Raw genomic sequence first — 15,195 nt, forward strand, 5'->3', positions numbered from 1 at the left:
TTGTTGGGAATTTAAATCAGAGGGCTGCATGCAAAGCAAGTGACTGATCCCTTTACTACCCCAATTTTTTCTTTAAACCTTAGTGGGTTTATTTTAGGAACCTAGAACTTGAGATTCACTGAATTCCTCTTAAAGACATTTTTCAAGATAGATGCATTTTTGTTATTTATTTTGGTTTTGAGGCCATATCCAGTGGTGCTCAGGGCTCACACCTGGCACTCTGTCCAGACTCATTTCTGGAAGTGCTTAGGTGATTATATGAGGTGCTGGAGATCAAACTAGAATTGACATGTGCAAGCATGCAACTTAATCTCTATACTGTCTCTCTAGCCCTTGTTTATTTTCATTTTATTGGGGTTTTGGACTGCACCTAGTGGTACTCGGGATTTCTCCAAAAGGTGTTTAGGGTACCATTCAGATTTTGGGAATCAACTAGAGTTGTATGTTTTTAAGTCTGGTGCTTTAAGTCCTCTATAATCTTTCTGGTCCCTCAGATAGATGTAGTCTTAAAAGATTCCCACATGTGAGGCCGGAGCGATAGCATAGCAGTGAGACGTTTGCCTTGCAGGAGGCCAACACAGGACGGACCCTGGTTCGAATTCCAGCATCCCATATGGTCCTCTGAGCCTGCCAGGAGCGACTTCTGACCATAGAAACGGGAGTAACCCCTGAGCGCCGCTGGTATCCCCCTTCCCCCCTGAAAAAAAGATTCCCAAATTATTTTGATATCCACTTATGATTAAAAACCTACTCTTTGGGGCCGGAGAGATAGCATGGAGGTGTTTGTCTTTCATGCAGAAGTTCAGTGGTTCGAATCCTGCCATCCCATGTGGTTCCCCCGAGCCTGCCAGGAGCGATTTCTGAGCATAGAGCCAGGAGTAATCCCTGAGCGCTGCAGGGTGTGACCCAAAAACAAACAAAAAACCTACTCTTTGGGGCTGGAGTGGTGGTGCAAGCAGAAAGACGTCTGCCGGACCATGGTTCAGTCCCTTATGGCGTCCCTTATGGTCCCCCAAGCCAGGAGCGATTTCTGAGCGCATAGCCAGGCGTAACCCCTAAGCGTCACTGGGTGTGGCTCAGAAACCAAAAAAAAAAAAAAAAAAGAACCTACTCTTTGGGGCCGGAGCAATAGCACAGCAGTAGGGTGTTTGCCTTTATGCGGCCAAACCTGGGTGGACTCTGGCTTGATTCTCGGCATCCCATTCTGTCCCCCAACCCTGCCAGGAGCGAAATTTGATTTTTTTAATAATTTCTTTATTTAAGCACCATGATTGCAAAAATGTTCATAGTTGGGTTTCCATCTTCGAATGTACACCACTCTTCAGTGTAACTTTCCTGTCACCTATATTTCCCATTTCCCTCCTCTCCCACTCCCTGCCTGTCTTCAAGACAGGCGTTCTATTTCTCTCTCTCTCACTATCATTGTCGTGGTAGTTGTTGGTGCAGTTAGCTACACTCACCACTCCATGTCATGAACTGGTCTTTCCAGCCCTATCTCTATTTTCTCTGGTTATTATCACCATATTCTCTTTTATTTTTTTTAAACCCCACAGATAAGTGAGACTATTGTATGTCTGTCTCTTTCCCTCAGACTCATTTTCACTCAACATGTCTTCATGTCCATCCATATGTAGGACAATTTCATAACTTCAGTTTTTCTAATAATTGCATAGTGTTCAATTGTATAGAAGTATCACAGTTCTTAAAACATAATATAACTAGTATTACTAGACACCCATAAAATTGGACCATGTATCATCAGTCTCTGTGTATGAGATATTTTTTTTATCACCTCCAAGGAGTTTTCTCATACCATTTTGAATGTAGCACTATACGCCACTAAGTTTTTATTAGAAATTAAGGAGAAACTGAATCAGGAAGGTAATTATAATTTGCTGAAGGTTTTGTTTGTTTGTTTGTTTGGTTGGTTGGTTGGTTGGTTGGTTGGTTGGGGCCACACCCAGTGACACTCAGGGGTTACTCCTGGCTATGTGCTCAGAAATTGCTTCCAGCTTGGGGGACCATATGGGACGCCTGGGATTGAACCCAGGTCCGTCCTGGGTCAGCCACATGCAAGCCTATCGCTGTGCAATCGCTCTGGACCCTATTCATTTTTTGTGTTTTTTTCTTGATATTTTGGGTTTTTTGTTTGTTTGTTTGTGTTTTGTTTGGGTTCTTTTGTGCAGGGTAGGAGTTACACACCTAGCTGTGCTAGGGTACTAGTCCTAACTTTGTACCTCAGGGTCATTCGTAGCTGTGCTTATGGGACCATGCACTAACTAGGACTGAATCAGTGTTTTTTTTGTTTTGTTTTGTTTTTTTCTTGCAAGGTTTGTTCTTTAGCTTCTGTACTGTCACTTTGGTATTTGTTGCTACTATTTTGGTGCCATAATCAATGGTGACCTTGGTACTCAAGGGACTATAAGTGTTGTCAGAAATTTGAACCAGGCTTGCAACTGGTGCAACCACATGCAAAGCAGGTGTTTTACCTCCTGGACTATTTCTCTGGCTTTCTGGTCCTTGTTGAGGAGTTATTTGTGCCTTTTTGTTTTGATTTTTTTTTTAATGCTGGGAATCAAACTCAGGGCCACACACATGTAAGGCAGAGGCTCTAACAACGAGCTACATATCTAGCCCAATACATACTTTTATTTTCTTTTATACCAGGAGTGCTGACTGTCCAGGAATAGGATATGTAGTGTCAATAATTGAACCCATGATCTTTCATGCAAGGAATGTCTTGCTGTATTTGTGACAATCCCAGCATATACATTTCTACTTTGTGAAATACATGACAACTTTGTGTTAGTTTTTTTTATTTTCAGATATAACAATGAAAGGCACTCAGTTAATGTATATATTAAAATATATATTTGGACCAATGAAGACCTAGATTCAATGCCCTTACTCTTTAATGCATCCCTGTTAAGGTTCTGGTTGAATTCACTAATAAGCTTACATCCCTAGTGGACTAAATTTATAGTTAGTATAAGTAATGTTTTGAGAAGCATTGAGGGGCCGGCAAGGTGGCGCTAGAGGTAAGGTGTCTGCCTTGCAAGTGCTAGCCAAGGAAGGACCTAGGTTCGATCCCCCGGCGTCCCATATGGTAACCCCTGAGCATCAAATGGGTGTGGCCCAGAAAACCAAAAAAAGAAAGAGAAGCATTGAGAGAAAAGAAATTTGAGCCTTATCTATTAATTTGTCATTGAACTTAGGAGATTCAGGTCTGGGTCATTAATGATCTGTAACTGCTATAATAAGTTGACATTTTTGTAAAAATAAAGTACATTGGTACTGGAACATAGTTTACCATTACTGTACTGGTAGTGTTTTTACATTTTGAATTCCTATATTATTATTCCTCAAGAACAGAGATATCTAAGACTAGTGAAATGCATGTCTTTATAGATTATACCAAATGTCATAAATATACTGTAATTTGTTTTATATCAATAGCTTTTTGTGCCTGAACCTCGTCCAGTTCCTAAAAATGATGTTGGATTCAAGTACACTGTGAAACATCGACCATTTCCAGAAGAGGTGGATAAGATTCCTTTTGTGAAAGCAGATTTAAGCATTCCAGATTTGCATGAAATCATCACTGAAGAAGTAAGATAAATTGCTATTTAGAGAATGCTTATAAAAATCCTTAACACCTAAGGTCAAAACACAGTCTTTAATTAGAGTCACTGGAAAGGATCTGAGTCTCTGGGCTTTAGGTAGTTTCTCTATAGTACAACAAGTAGAGATTATGTTGGATTTAAAGGAACAGGATATCTCTTAGAAAGACATGTCACTGGGCTGCCTGGCTTGGTTCCTGCTTGATTACAATAAGTGATGAAACTACCAGATTCTCTTGGAGGATTATTTGGAGAAAGATCAATATAGGTAAGAGAAAAGAAGAACTAGCTAACTAATTGTAGGCATTTAAATATACGTATTTTTAGACTTAGAAGTTGGTCGTCTTGGTTTGATAAGAAAAGTGAGCCGAATGAGTTGATTTCAGAACCGAGACTGTTGTGTGATGCTTGTCTTTATTGCTGGGGTGCTCACTGGATATTTAATTTGATATTTCTTTCTGTATTGTGGTGGTGTTTTAATTGCCTTTTTCACATCCTCTCTCAAACTGAGGTTGAAATCCTCTGGAAAGACTCTGCCTATTTTCAGCATATTTGACTTCTTTTTTTTTTTTTCTCTTATTTTGTTCCCCAATCTATTGCTTTTCTTTCCTTCAAACAAAGACACATAACTTGATTTATCTAGCTCTGCTTCTTAAATAGAGGGGGAGACAGGGGAGGGTACCAGGACCAAACAGATATATGATCACTAATAGTGAGCAGGACAAAGAGGGGACCACCTACTCTAGCAATTCAGGGGGTGATGGTGGGTATATGGATTGCAGAAGGGGAACTGGGATGGGGGGAGGACAAATTTGGTGATGGGTATTCCCCTGATTCAATGTTGATATGTACCTAAAATACTACTGTGAAAGATATGTAAGCCATTATGATCAAAATAAAAATTAAAAAAAAAAAGAAAAGAAAAGAAAAGAAAAGTGAGCCGAAGTGATAGTACAGCTAGTGGGGCATTTGCCTTGTATGCAGCTGACCTGGGTTTGATCTCTAGCACCTCATATGTTCCCCTGATCCCCACCAGGAGTAACCACTGAGCAATGCCAGGTATTGCAAAAAAGGAAAAGGACATGCAGCCAGCCCACCAAAGACATTTATCTGACCAGCCATGTGTTTTTGCCTCCTCTGCCTCTCCTGTTTAGCAGCCAATTTGTCCTGGCTCCACAGTACACGTGTGTGGAATGTGTGTCACACTCTCCGACTCCTCTCTGTCTCTCTACTTCTCTCAGTCCTCAAACTGTGGCCTATGGACCACATGAACTGTTGGCCTATGAACTGTTGTTCATAGTTATTTTTTAAACTATAGTCTGGCTCTCAGAGAGACTTCTGGACAGTGACTTGTTTAAAAAATTTGAAGGCCCCTGTGTTAAGGGAAAAGAATTTTAAGAAGTAGGTGACGTTTGCACCTACCCACGTCTACATCTAAACATATGTATAAAAGAAAGGTAGGGATGGGAATTGCTTTCTGTATCATTTTTTAGATCAGGAAGGAACTGAAATTAGAGAAATCCTTGGATTTGTCTCAGATTAGAGTTTACCTTTGGAAGCAGTTTCAAAGGAGTTTTACAATGGAACATTTTATAAGGTGATAGGAAATGACATGTTAAGAAAATTCACTGGTGGTGTTAAAAATAAAAATAGGAGAGGAAATAAAAGTCCAGTGAATATAAATAAACTACACTGTTCAGAAGAGAAGAGAGAAGGATACAAAATAGGTAATAGTACGAAAGGATAACCCAGCTGAAAGAAAGCGTTAGGCTTTTTTGGTTTGTTTTTTTTTTTTTTTTAATTTCTGTATTGAAATATCAACCTGCTTAGAAGTTGATGCAATGAAATTGAGAAATATGTGTATCTACTAGCACTACTGAATGGATAATAGAGCACACAGTGACCACACAGTGGTCAAGAGTCTTTGTGATTGTGCTAACCACAAAAAAGAACAACTAAAACAATTAGGAAATCAAAGATAGTTTTTATTTTATTTTATTTTTGGTGTTTGAGTCATGCCAAACAGTGCTCAGCTCTGCCCTCAGGAATTACTCCTGGTAATGCTGGGTGGACCATATGTGGGATGAACCCAAGTCAGCCATCTTTACAGCAAGTGCTTCTTTACCCACTGTACTGTCACTCTGGCCCCCTAGAGATGGTTTTCAAAATTGGTGGACAACCTACCCAAAGGTACATAGCATCATTTGTAGAAAGAAAATATATTCCTGACTTTCTTCAAAAGTTCCTGAGATTTGGGGGCCAGAGCAATATTATGTGCCTTGCATGCAGCCTACCTGAGTTCGATCACTGGCATCCCATATGGTCCCCCAAGCTTGCCAGGAATGATGTCTGAGTGCAGAGCCATAAGTAACCCTGAGCGCGGCCAGGTGTGGGCCCCCTCAAAAAAAATTCCCCGAGGGGCCAGAGAGATAGCATGGAGGTAGGTAGCATGTTTGCCTTGCATGCAGAAAGATGGTGGTTTGAATCCCTGCATCCCATATGGTCCCCCGAGCCTGCCAAGAGCGATTTCTGAGTGTAGAGCCAGGAGTAGCCCCTGAGCACTACCAGGTGTAACCCAAATTCCCCCCACCAAATTTCCAAGATCTGCAAGCATATATTAAATTTATGAATGCGGGACCTGTTAAACTCAGTGTTAAGAATTCCTACCTTTCTGGGACATTGGTGATGGGAACGTTGCACTGGTGAAGGAGGGGTATTCTTTACATGACTGAAACCCAACTACAATCATATTTGTAATCAAGCTGTTTAAATAAAGATATATAAAATAAAATTTTAAAAAAATTCCTACTTTGTAACCATGAGCTTTTTGAGTTCAGTCTCCTGCACTACCTCCCATGGCTGAATGCCACCAGATGACTTGATTACGAATTCTCAAGTGCTGCCTCAACTTAAGTATGCGGTCTCTGTTGGACCATAAGCAAGTATGGCACACACAAGCGCACGCACGCACATGCACACGCACACACTCTCTCTCTCTGAGCACTACGACTAAAGTGATTATGAATTCTCAAGTGTTGCCTCAACTTAAGTATGCGGTCTCTGTTGAACCATAAGCAAGTATGGCACACACAAGCACGCGCGCACACACACACACTGAGCACTACAACTAAAGTGCGCAAAAGCACCACTATAGTATAGACTGCTTAGCAGGCCACAACCAAGTATGCAGGCACCACAAACAAATATTTGCAACCCCTGATTATCTCAACAAAAACAAAGGAAAGGGGAGAATTTTTGTAATGGTATGGACAGGGATAAGATTAGACTGGGAAAAAAAAAAGGACAGTATTGAGATATATATTATATATAATATACATTATATATAATGTATAATATATAATATATATTGTTTTTGGGCCACACCCAGGGACGCTCAGGGGTTACTCCTGGCTATGTGCTCAGAAATCACTCCTGGCTTGGAGACCATATGGGATGCCAGAGGATTGAACCGCAGTCTGTCCTAGGTTAGCGTGTGCAAGGCAAACCCCCTACTGCTTGTACCGCTGCTCCGGCCTATATTTTATATTCTTTATTTGGGCGGGGGGGCTCTCACCCAGCTGCACTCAGGGATTACTCTTGGCTCTCTGCTCAGAAATCACTCCTGGCAGGCTCAGGGACCATATGGGATGCCGGGATTCGAACCACCGTCCTTCTGCATGCAAGACAAACATGCTATTTCTCTGCCCCCCCCCCACCCTATATTTTATATTCTTAAAGGAAGGTTAGATTACCTTTAAAGGAAGGGTATATTTGAGGGTTTAGGGTTGTTTGAGACATAGTTAAGCCAGAAGGTTGCTCATGACTTGGGAAGTGAAAAGAAAGCACATGCTATGTATATCTTAATTACAGTGATGGCAAAGCATGGACTCTAGGTATGGTGACATGGAAGACTGCTAGGAGAGGGAGTAGAATTAGACAAGGGAATTTCAGATTTGTAACTTTTAAAAGTCCACATCTAGAATGTAGGGCAGGCATGGGCTGGAGTAGTGAAGATTGAAGATATTATACAAATACAAGCCAGGTTGTTTACAAGGATTATTGCTCACCAAAGAGGGTGGAATTAATTGATTTTGAGGCTTAGTGAGGATTTCACAAGCCATTGCCATGTAAATGATTCAACTTCACAACTTCACAATTTATCTTGGATGAGAAACCAAGTCAATAAAAATCATGAATACTCCATATTCAGAGTGAAAACTGAGGGAAGGAGTAGGCTGAGAATTGTTCCAGTTCTACACTTCTTGGAATTCCTAGATGACTGCCATGTACACAGCTCGTAGCATCTCCAAATTCCACAATACGGACAGCCCAGTAGGAGCACTGTAAGTTAATTAGAAAAGTAGCATAGACACCAACTAAGCTTAATTAGTAAAAAACATTAACTAGCTTAACTAGCAACAAACAGCTCAGCAAATCCCCAGCCAATGATTTTAATGACCCCCATTGTGAGATATAACAATTTTTATAAATTTTAATGCACTACTTTTTGATAATTCTACTTACCATTTTGTTAAACAAGCAATATAAAATAAATTATTTTGTGCCTGCCAAGGAGGGGTGTGGGGGAAACTAGGTACTCTGGTGGTGGGATTGATGTAGAAATATGGAATGCCTGAAATAGCTGTATTATGAACAAATGACTTTGTAAACCACCATGTTTAAATATAGTTTATTTTCCTCCCTTTTTTTAATAAAGAGGCCAAGAAAGGGGGGCTGAGAGATAGCACAGCGGTAGGGCGTTTGCCTTGCAAGCTGCCGACCCAGGACCATCTGTGGTTCAAATCCTGGCATCCCATATGGTCCTTCGAGCCTGCCAGGAGCAGTTTTTGAGCAGAGAGCCAGGAGTAACCCCTGAGCACCGCTGGGTGTGTGCCCCCCCCCCCAAAAAAAAAGGATTATGGGCCCGAGCAGTGGTGCAAGCGGTAAGGCCTTACACTAGCCTAGGAAGGACTGCAGTTTGATTCTCTTAGCCTAGGAAGGACTGCAGTTCAATTCTCTGGCGTCCCATACGGTCCTCCAAGCCAGGAGCGATTTCTGAGCACATAGCCAGGAGTAACCCCTGAGCGTCACCAGGTGGGGCCCAAAAACCAAAAGAAAAAAAGGATTAATCAGAGGACAAATCAGAAAGAAAATGGACACTGAAGAGTTGCAAGGGATATCTCTGACTATGTATTTGAGTAATTTGCGTGGAAAATAACTTCAAATCAGGTCAGTCATTACAAGATAAAGATGGACAGTGAGGTAGAAGAGAGGGTGAGAGCAAGTATTTTTTGCTCTTCCTTTCGAGTTTGAAAGAAAGCAGGGACAGAATGGTTTAAGCTATAGGAAGAAAAATAAAGAAACCATTTGTTGAGACTTTTATACCTGTTTGAATCTTGAAAGATTTTTGTTAGATTGTGCACTCTGTATTTATTTAAAAACCCAGTGTTGATCACTGAAAATTATCTTCATTTACATTTTGATCTCTAGCCTTATTTTCTATTAATTTTCTATTTAATCTCTAGCTTAATTTTAACCCTGTCACTTTTATAATGGTTTGAAAAAGTGAACATTTGATTTATTTTAGTTAGAAGAGAAGCATGAAACATTACGGAATGGCATGGCTCAACAGATTGCTTATGAAATACGCCTTGAGCAACAAAGTGAGCAGGAATTTCAGAAGAGAAGTTTTCCTGATCCAGTTACAGATTGCAAGCCTCCACCTCCTGCCCAGGAATTCCAAACAGCACGTCTTTTCCTTTCTCATTTTGGATTTTTGTCATTAGAAGCACTGAAGGTACTTTTCATAGTTTTATGAGTATATATGTTAATTTATTAACATTAAATTGATGTTAAAAGTCTCAAAGAATTTTTATGAGATTAAAAGGAATTAAAAAACATATTAAAATCTTTAAAATTTGCACTGCCTGCTAAATAGATAAATTCTATATGTAATAATTTACAATAAGAACCTTGAGACAATTATCTCATGAAAGGCATCTTCTAGTAGAAGGCTGATTTGTATACATTGAAAAGTTGTTTAATGGAGCTACCTTGATAATTGATTTTAATTCAGTCTTCTGGATAACCAACTACAACTTATACATCACATTGCATTTTTATGAGTTTTGTTTGAGTTTTGGATTTAGTAATGGGGACCATACCTAGTGGAGCTTAGGGTTTATTTCTGGCTCTGAACTCAGGAATCACTCCTGGCAATGCTCAGGGGGTCATGTGCAGTGGCTAGAACTAGGGTTGGCCATAAGGAAGGTAAACACCCTACCTACTGTACTACACTCTGGCTTTTTTTTGTTTTTGTTTTTGGGTCACACCCGGCTCTCAGAGGTTACTCCTTGCTCTACGCTCAGAAATCGATCCTGGCAGGCTTGGGAGAACCAGATGGGGTGCCGGGATTCGAACCACCATTCTTCTGCATGCAAGGCAAACGCCCTACCTTCATGCTATCTCTCCGGCCCCTGGCTCTAACATTTTTATGTTTCTTTTTGTTGTTGTTATTGTTGCTTTGGGGCCATACCCAGTGACGCTCAGGGATTACTCCTGGCTATGCACTCATAATTGCTCCTTGCTTGGGGGACCATATAGGATGCCAGGGGATAGAACTGCAGTCCGTCCTAGGCTAGAGCAGGCAAGGCACATGCCTTATCGCTTGCGCCACCGCTCTAGACCCACTTTTTTTTTTTTGGTTTTGTTTTTGGTTTTTGGGTCACATAACAGCGCTCAAGGGTTACTCCTGGCTCTATACTCAGAAATCACCCCTGGCAGGCACAGGGGACCATATGGGATGCCCGGATTCAAACCACCGTCCTTCTGCATGAAAGGCAAACACCTTACCTCCATGCTATCTCTCTGGCCCCGCACATCTTTATGTTTTAAAGTTGGTTTCTTTCCTTAAAATTCATTAACCACTTTCAGCTAGCCTCAGACTTTTCTTCAGTAGCTTTGTTACATCTCTGAGCCGTTAAAAAAAATTGAAGAGAATTAAAACCATGCTCTGGTTAGGCTTTGCTTAAAGAGAATATTGTAAATGCTTAAAGACAATGGTTTTATCATCTAAGACAGGGGTCCTCAAACTTTTTAAACAGGGGGCCAGTTCACTGTCCTTCAGACTGTTGGAGGGCCAGATTATAGTAAAAACAAAAATTATGAACAAATTTCTATGCACACTGCATATATCTTATTTAGAAGTGAAGAAACAAAATGGGAATAAATACAATATGTGGCCCGCGGGCCGTAGTTTGAAGACCCCTGGTCTAAGACCACAAAAATGTTATCAGTAATCAAATAGTTTTGTTTTCTCAGACATTTATCAGTTTACTAGAATATCACTTTCAATTTTCTTAAGAACTTTTCTTTTACATTCCCCACGTAGATAACTACAGGATGCCTAGTTTGGGGGGCAAGAGTGACACTATACAATAGGTTGGGAATTTGCCTTGTATTCAGCTGACCTGAGTTCAATTCGTTACACCTGGTGTGGTGCTGGTACTCCAAGCCTTGCCAGGAGTGATCTGAGTGTAGAGTCAGGAGTTTAAAAAAAAGCTTAGCTTTGAAATTATCTATCTCTGCTTTCAACTTGCCTTTCTTACTAAGTTTAGTCCTTTTTCACTTTAGATTTACAGTGAGAAACGTACCATCTCTGGTTTTACTTGAAGATGTCATAGTTAATTATAGGGTTTTAATATTCCCCTTATTTTCGTAGTGGTGTTTCTCAGACAAAGGAGACCAGAGGAAAAGGAAAGATGGGAGAAGAGCTTGTCTGTAGAGTAGTGAGAACATTTAGTTAAGCTTGACACTTTATATGGGTCCTATTTATGGCATCATAAACCAGATTTATACAGAAATGAAGTGTCTATGTTGGGAAAATATGTAGACAGACTTGCATGTTTGATGCAAGTTGCTACATTTCTTCAGTTTGTAAAAAAACTTGTGCAATAAAGCAGGGTATAGTAAAATTAAGCACCTCTACAACTAAGAGCTAAAAACCATTAGATAATCGAATTCTAATTAGACATCCATAAGAGAATCAGTAGATGTTTTTAAGTGATAGTTAAGATTGCCTCACATAAAATACATATATTCAGTTAAAAATACAATGCAGGGGCTGGAGCAATAGCACAGCGGTAGGGTATTTGCTTTGCTCGTGGCTGACCCAGGATGACCTCAGTTCGAGCCCCAGTATCCCTTATGGTCCCCCAAGCCAGGAGTGCATAGCCAGGAGTAACCCCAGAATGTCATTGGGTATGGCCCAAAAACCAAAAAATAAAATAAAATACAATACAATGCAGGATTTGGAGTGATAGTACAACGGGTAGGGCATTTGCCTTGCACATGATCAACCCATATGGTCCCTGAGCCCAGGCATGATTTCTGAGCACAGAGCCAGGAGTAACACACCTGTATGTGTAACATCACCCTGTATGGCCAAAACAAAACAAACAAAACAAATACAGTGCAAAAAATATTTTATAACTATGATGCTGACATGAGCTAATATAATAAACTATATGAACTACATATGATCAAAAATAAAATGCTTTAAAAATTAAGAGATTTAGAAGCTGGAGAGATACTACAGAGGGTAGGTCACTTGCCTTACATGCTATGAACCCAGTTGCTATCACCAGCCCCACATATGGTTTTCCAAGCCTTTCCAGAAGTGATCCTTGAGCACAGAGCCAGTAGTAGTAGGCCCTGAGCATTTTCAAGTGGGGCAAAAAAAATTTTTAAGAGATTTAGATCTATGCATATTATATTTCTAAATTAGATGATCATGGCAAGCTGATAAAATAGCTGATATTCTTTTTTAAGGCTACGACATCTTTGCTTGAAAAGATGTTGCATGTTGTAGATTTATGCATCCTATAGATACCAGTTCCTTTTCTGTGATTTCAAAAAAACCCCGAAAACCAGCAGTTTTGTATATTTGCTTCCATTTGATTTAGTTTCAAAATCTCATCTGAATTGATACAGGGCTATGTACAGTCTTCACATCTCTTAGTATAAATACTCTTCTGTTTTATTGGAGAAGGCTTGATTAGATGGTCTTTCACCTTGCTAAGAGGTTAAGTAATAGAGAAGTCCAGACTTATCATCTGTGCTCGCCATGTCTGGGAGACACTCCTGAAAAGTACCATGAATTAAAAAAAAAATCTTGGGGCCGGTGAGGTGGCGCTAAAGGTAAGGTGTCTGCCTTGCAAGGCTAGCCAAGGAAGGACCATGGTTCGATCCCCTGGTGTCCCATATGGTTCCCCCAAGCCAGGGGCAATTTCTAAGCGCTTAGCCAGGAGTAACTCCTGAGCATCAAACGGGTGTGGCCCCCCCCAAAAAATCTTGTTGGGTATATTACAGTCTTAGAAAATATAAGAGAGTAGGGGGAAATAAAAAAGCATGAAAAGAAAATTTCAAAACATTTTTTTAGAACATTTTTAGGTTTGCAGGATGTTAGAGCAGAAAGTAGCATATTTCTTCTCCTCTTCCTACCTTATTGGATTTTCCTTATACTTACAGGTTTCTCTGATGTAAGACTGCCAAATCATCTTACATACTGGTTGTCCCATTTTGCATTTCTCTTATGCAGTGAATGAGAGGGAAAAAGTAAAAAAAAAAATTAATAGAAGAAGATAGGACCATACAGTTGTATCAATTTAACCCAAAAAGTCACATATAAATGAATATTTAATGGTTTGCTTAAAATTATGATTGTGATTATTTTTGTCACTTTATAAGTCTTTTAATTCTGATTAATCTATGAACAAGTATTCTATCAGTTAAATAATGAAAAAATAAATTCTTTTTGGTGGTAGGAACCTGCAAATAGTCGACTACCTCCTCACCTTATTGCACTTGACTCCACAATACCCGGATTTTTCGATGATGTTGGATATCTGGATCTTTTGCCGTGTCGTCCCTTTGACACAGTTTTTATTTTCTATATGAAGCCAGGTCAGAAAACAAACCAAGAGGTATGAGTTTTGATTTGATGAGGAAAAGACTTAATTTTTTTATGTTTCATGATTTGTGCTATATGTGATAGGAAATGAGTTATACTTGACACTTAAAAGATTTGTGAATAATATTAAAAAGGGAAATAACAAGAACTGTAATGCTTGAAGTCCTGGGTTTCTTTTATGTGGGTGATGGATGGGGGGCTTCCAAGCAATGTTCAGAAGTTTTCAGAACCTCAGTCAATTATGATTCTTGGCACAGAGCCAGAAGCAAGGACTAAGCACCACTTGTTGTGGTGCGTGCGCGTGCGCGTGCGCACACACGAAAAAAGTGAAGAGAAGACATTTAAGTTGGTTTTTGAAATATATATATCACTGATAGAAAAAGGACAGAAAAGTTTGATACTGACAAATCAATAGCATGTGTTAGTTAAAGCTCTAGAAGAAAGAGTTCCATCATTAAAAATTCATTATGAGGTACTAGAAGTTAGTAGAGTTTTGACTGAGTGGGTCAAAGAGATAGTTTCCGGGCAAGGCATTTGCTTTGCAGGCAGCCAATCCAGGTTCACTTCCTGGCTTCCCATTGATTCCTAGAGTAATTCCTGAGTACAGAGCCAGGAGTGACCCCTGAATACCTCCAGCCCAAAAACAATAAAAAAGAATTTTGGCTGGTGATACCCAGCAAAGAGATTGTTGGACTGCAGGTTTTCAGACAAATCTCAAAGTCTTGGGTTAATTGCATTATTTGGAGACTTTGTTTAGTGAGTAATCTAGTGCATGGTTGATATATATCTAATGGAGCAAATTTTCCCATCTATGATCACATGCTTCTAAAGCAGTTCACTTTCTTCAGGTTTTCTGTTTGCTGGGTATTAAGTAAGGTTCCTTGATGCATCTCTTAGAATGACTGAGACAGACCTTCTCTAGAGATAGGGTTAAAATATCAGAGGATATTAACATTATTTGCTCTATAGCCTTTTCAGAAAACAAACACTCAGCACCCCTCAATTACTCCTAAGGTTACTTCTGACTCTGCTAGATTAGATTGTTTTAGTGCTCCCCAGGGCAGTATCTCCCACTTTGGGAAACACTGGTATAGATTAATAGCTAGTGGCTGAAAGTTTAATTGGACTTACTTGTTGGATATTGATTACATTTTCAGAAATTGTATGTTTAAAATTTTTACTTATCAGGGACCATGAAATATCTGGAGTTTCAGATATTTATTCATTTATTTATTTTTTTTGGTTTTTGGGCCACACCCGTTTGACACTCAGGGGTTACTCCTGGCTATGTGCTCAGAAATCGCCCCTGGCTTGGGGGGACCATATGGGACACCGGGGGATCGAACCGCGGTCCATCCTACGCTAGCGCTTGCAAGGCAGACCTTACCTCTAGCGCCACCTCCTGGCCCAGTTTCAGGTATTTATGACTGATCCTGGTTCTATCCCTAAATTGGTCCCCCAAGCACTGCAGGGTATGGGCCAAATCCTCCCCGTCCTCCTGCAAAATAAGTTGTCTTTGCGAATAAAAATTTCAACTGGACTAAAACCAACAGATTAGTTTCTTAATACTCAAGAATATAGGAAGGGCATAGCCTGGGGGATTAC

The 15,195-nt window shown here is 40.0% G+C and overlaps 1 protein-coding gene across 3 annotated transcripts in view; it reads left to right on the forward strand.

Moving 5' to 3' along the window:
- Positions 1–15,195, forward strand: part of RALGAPB (Ral GTPase activating protein non-catalytic subunit beta) — a 116,628-nt gene that overhangs the window by 82,280 nt on the left and 19,153 nt on the right. For all 3 annotated transcript variants that reach the window (XM_049779123.1, XM_049779124.1, XM_049779125.1), the window contains 3 exons: positions 3,457–3,609; positions 9,208–9,417; positions 13,445–13,603. In XM_049779123.1, the coding sequence (XP_049635080.1) occupies positions 3,457–3,609; positions 9,208–9,417; positions 13,445–13,603 (522 nt within the window). The remainder of the gene's footprint in view (positions 1–3,456; positions 3,610–9,207; positions 9,418–13,444; positions 13,604–15,195) is intronic.

Source organism: Suncus etruscus, chromosome 9 (genome assembly GCF_024139225.1).
Source record: "Suncus etruscus isolate mSunEtr1 chromosome 9, mSunEtr1.pri.cur, whole genome shotgun sequence".
Classification (NCBI taxonomy): domain Eukaryota; kingdom Metazoa; phylum Chordata; class Mammalia; order Eulipotyphla; family Soricidae; genus Suncus; species Suncus etruscus.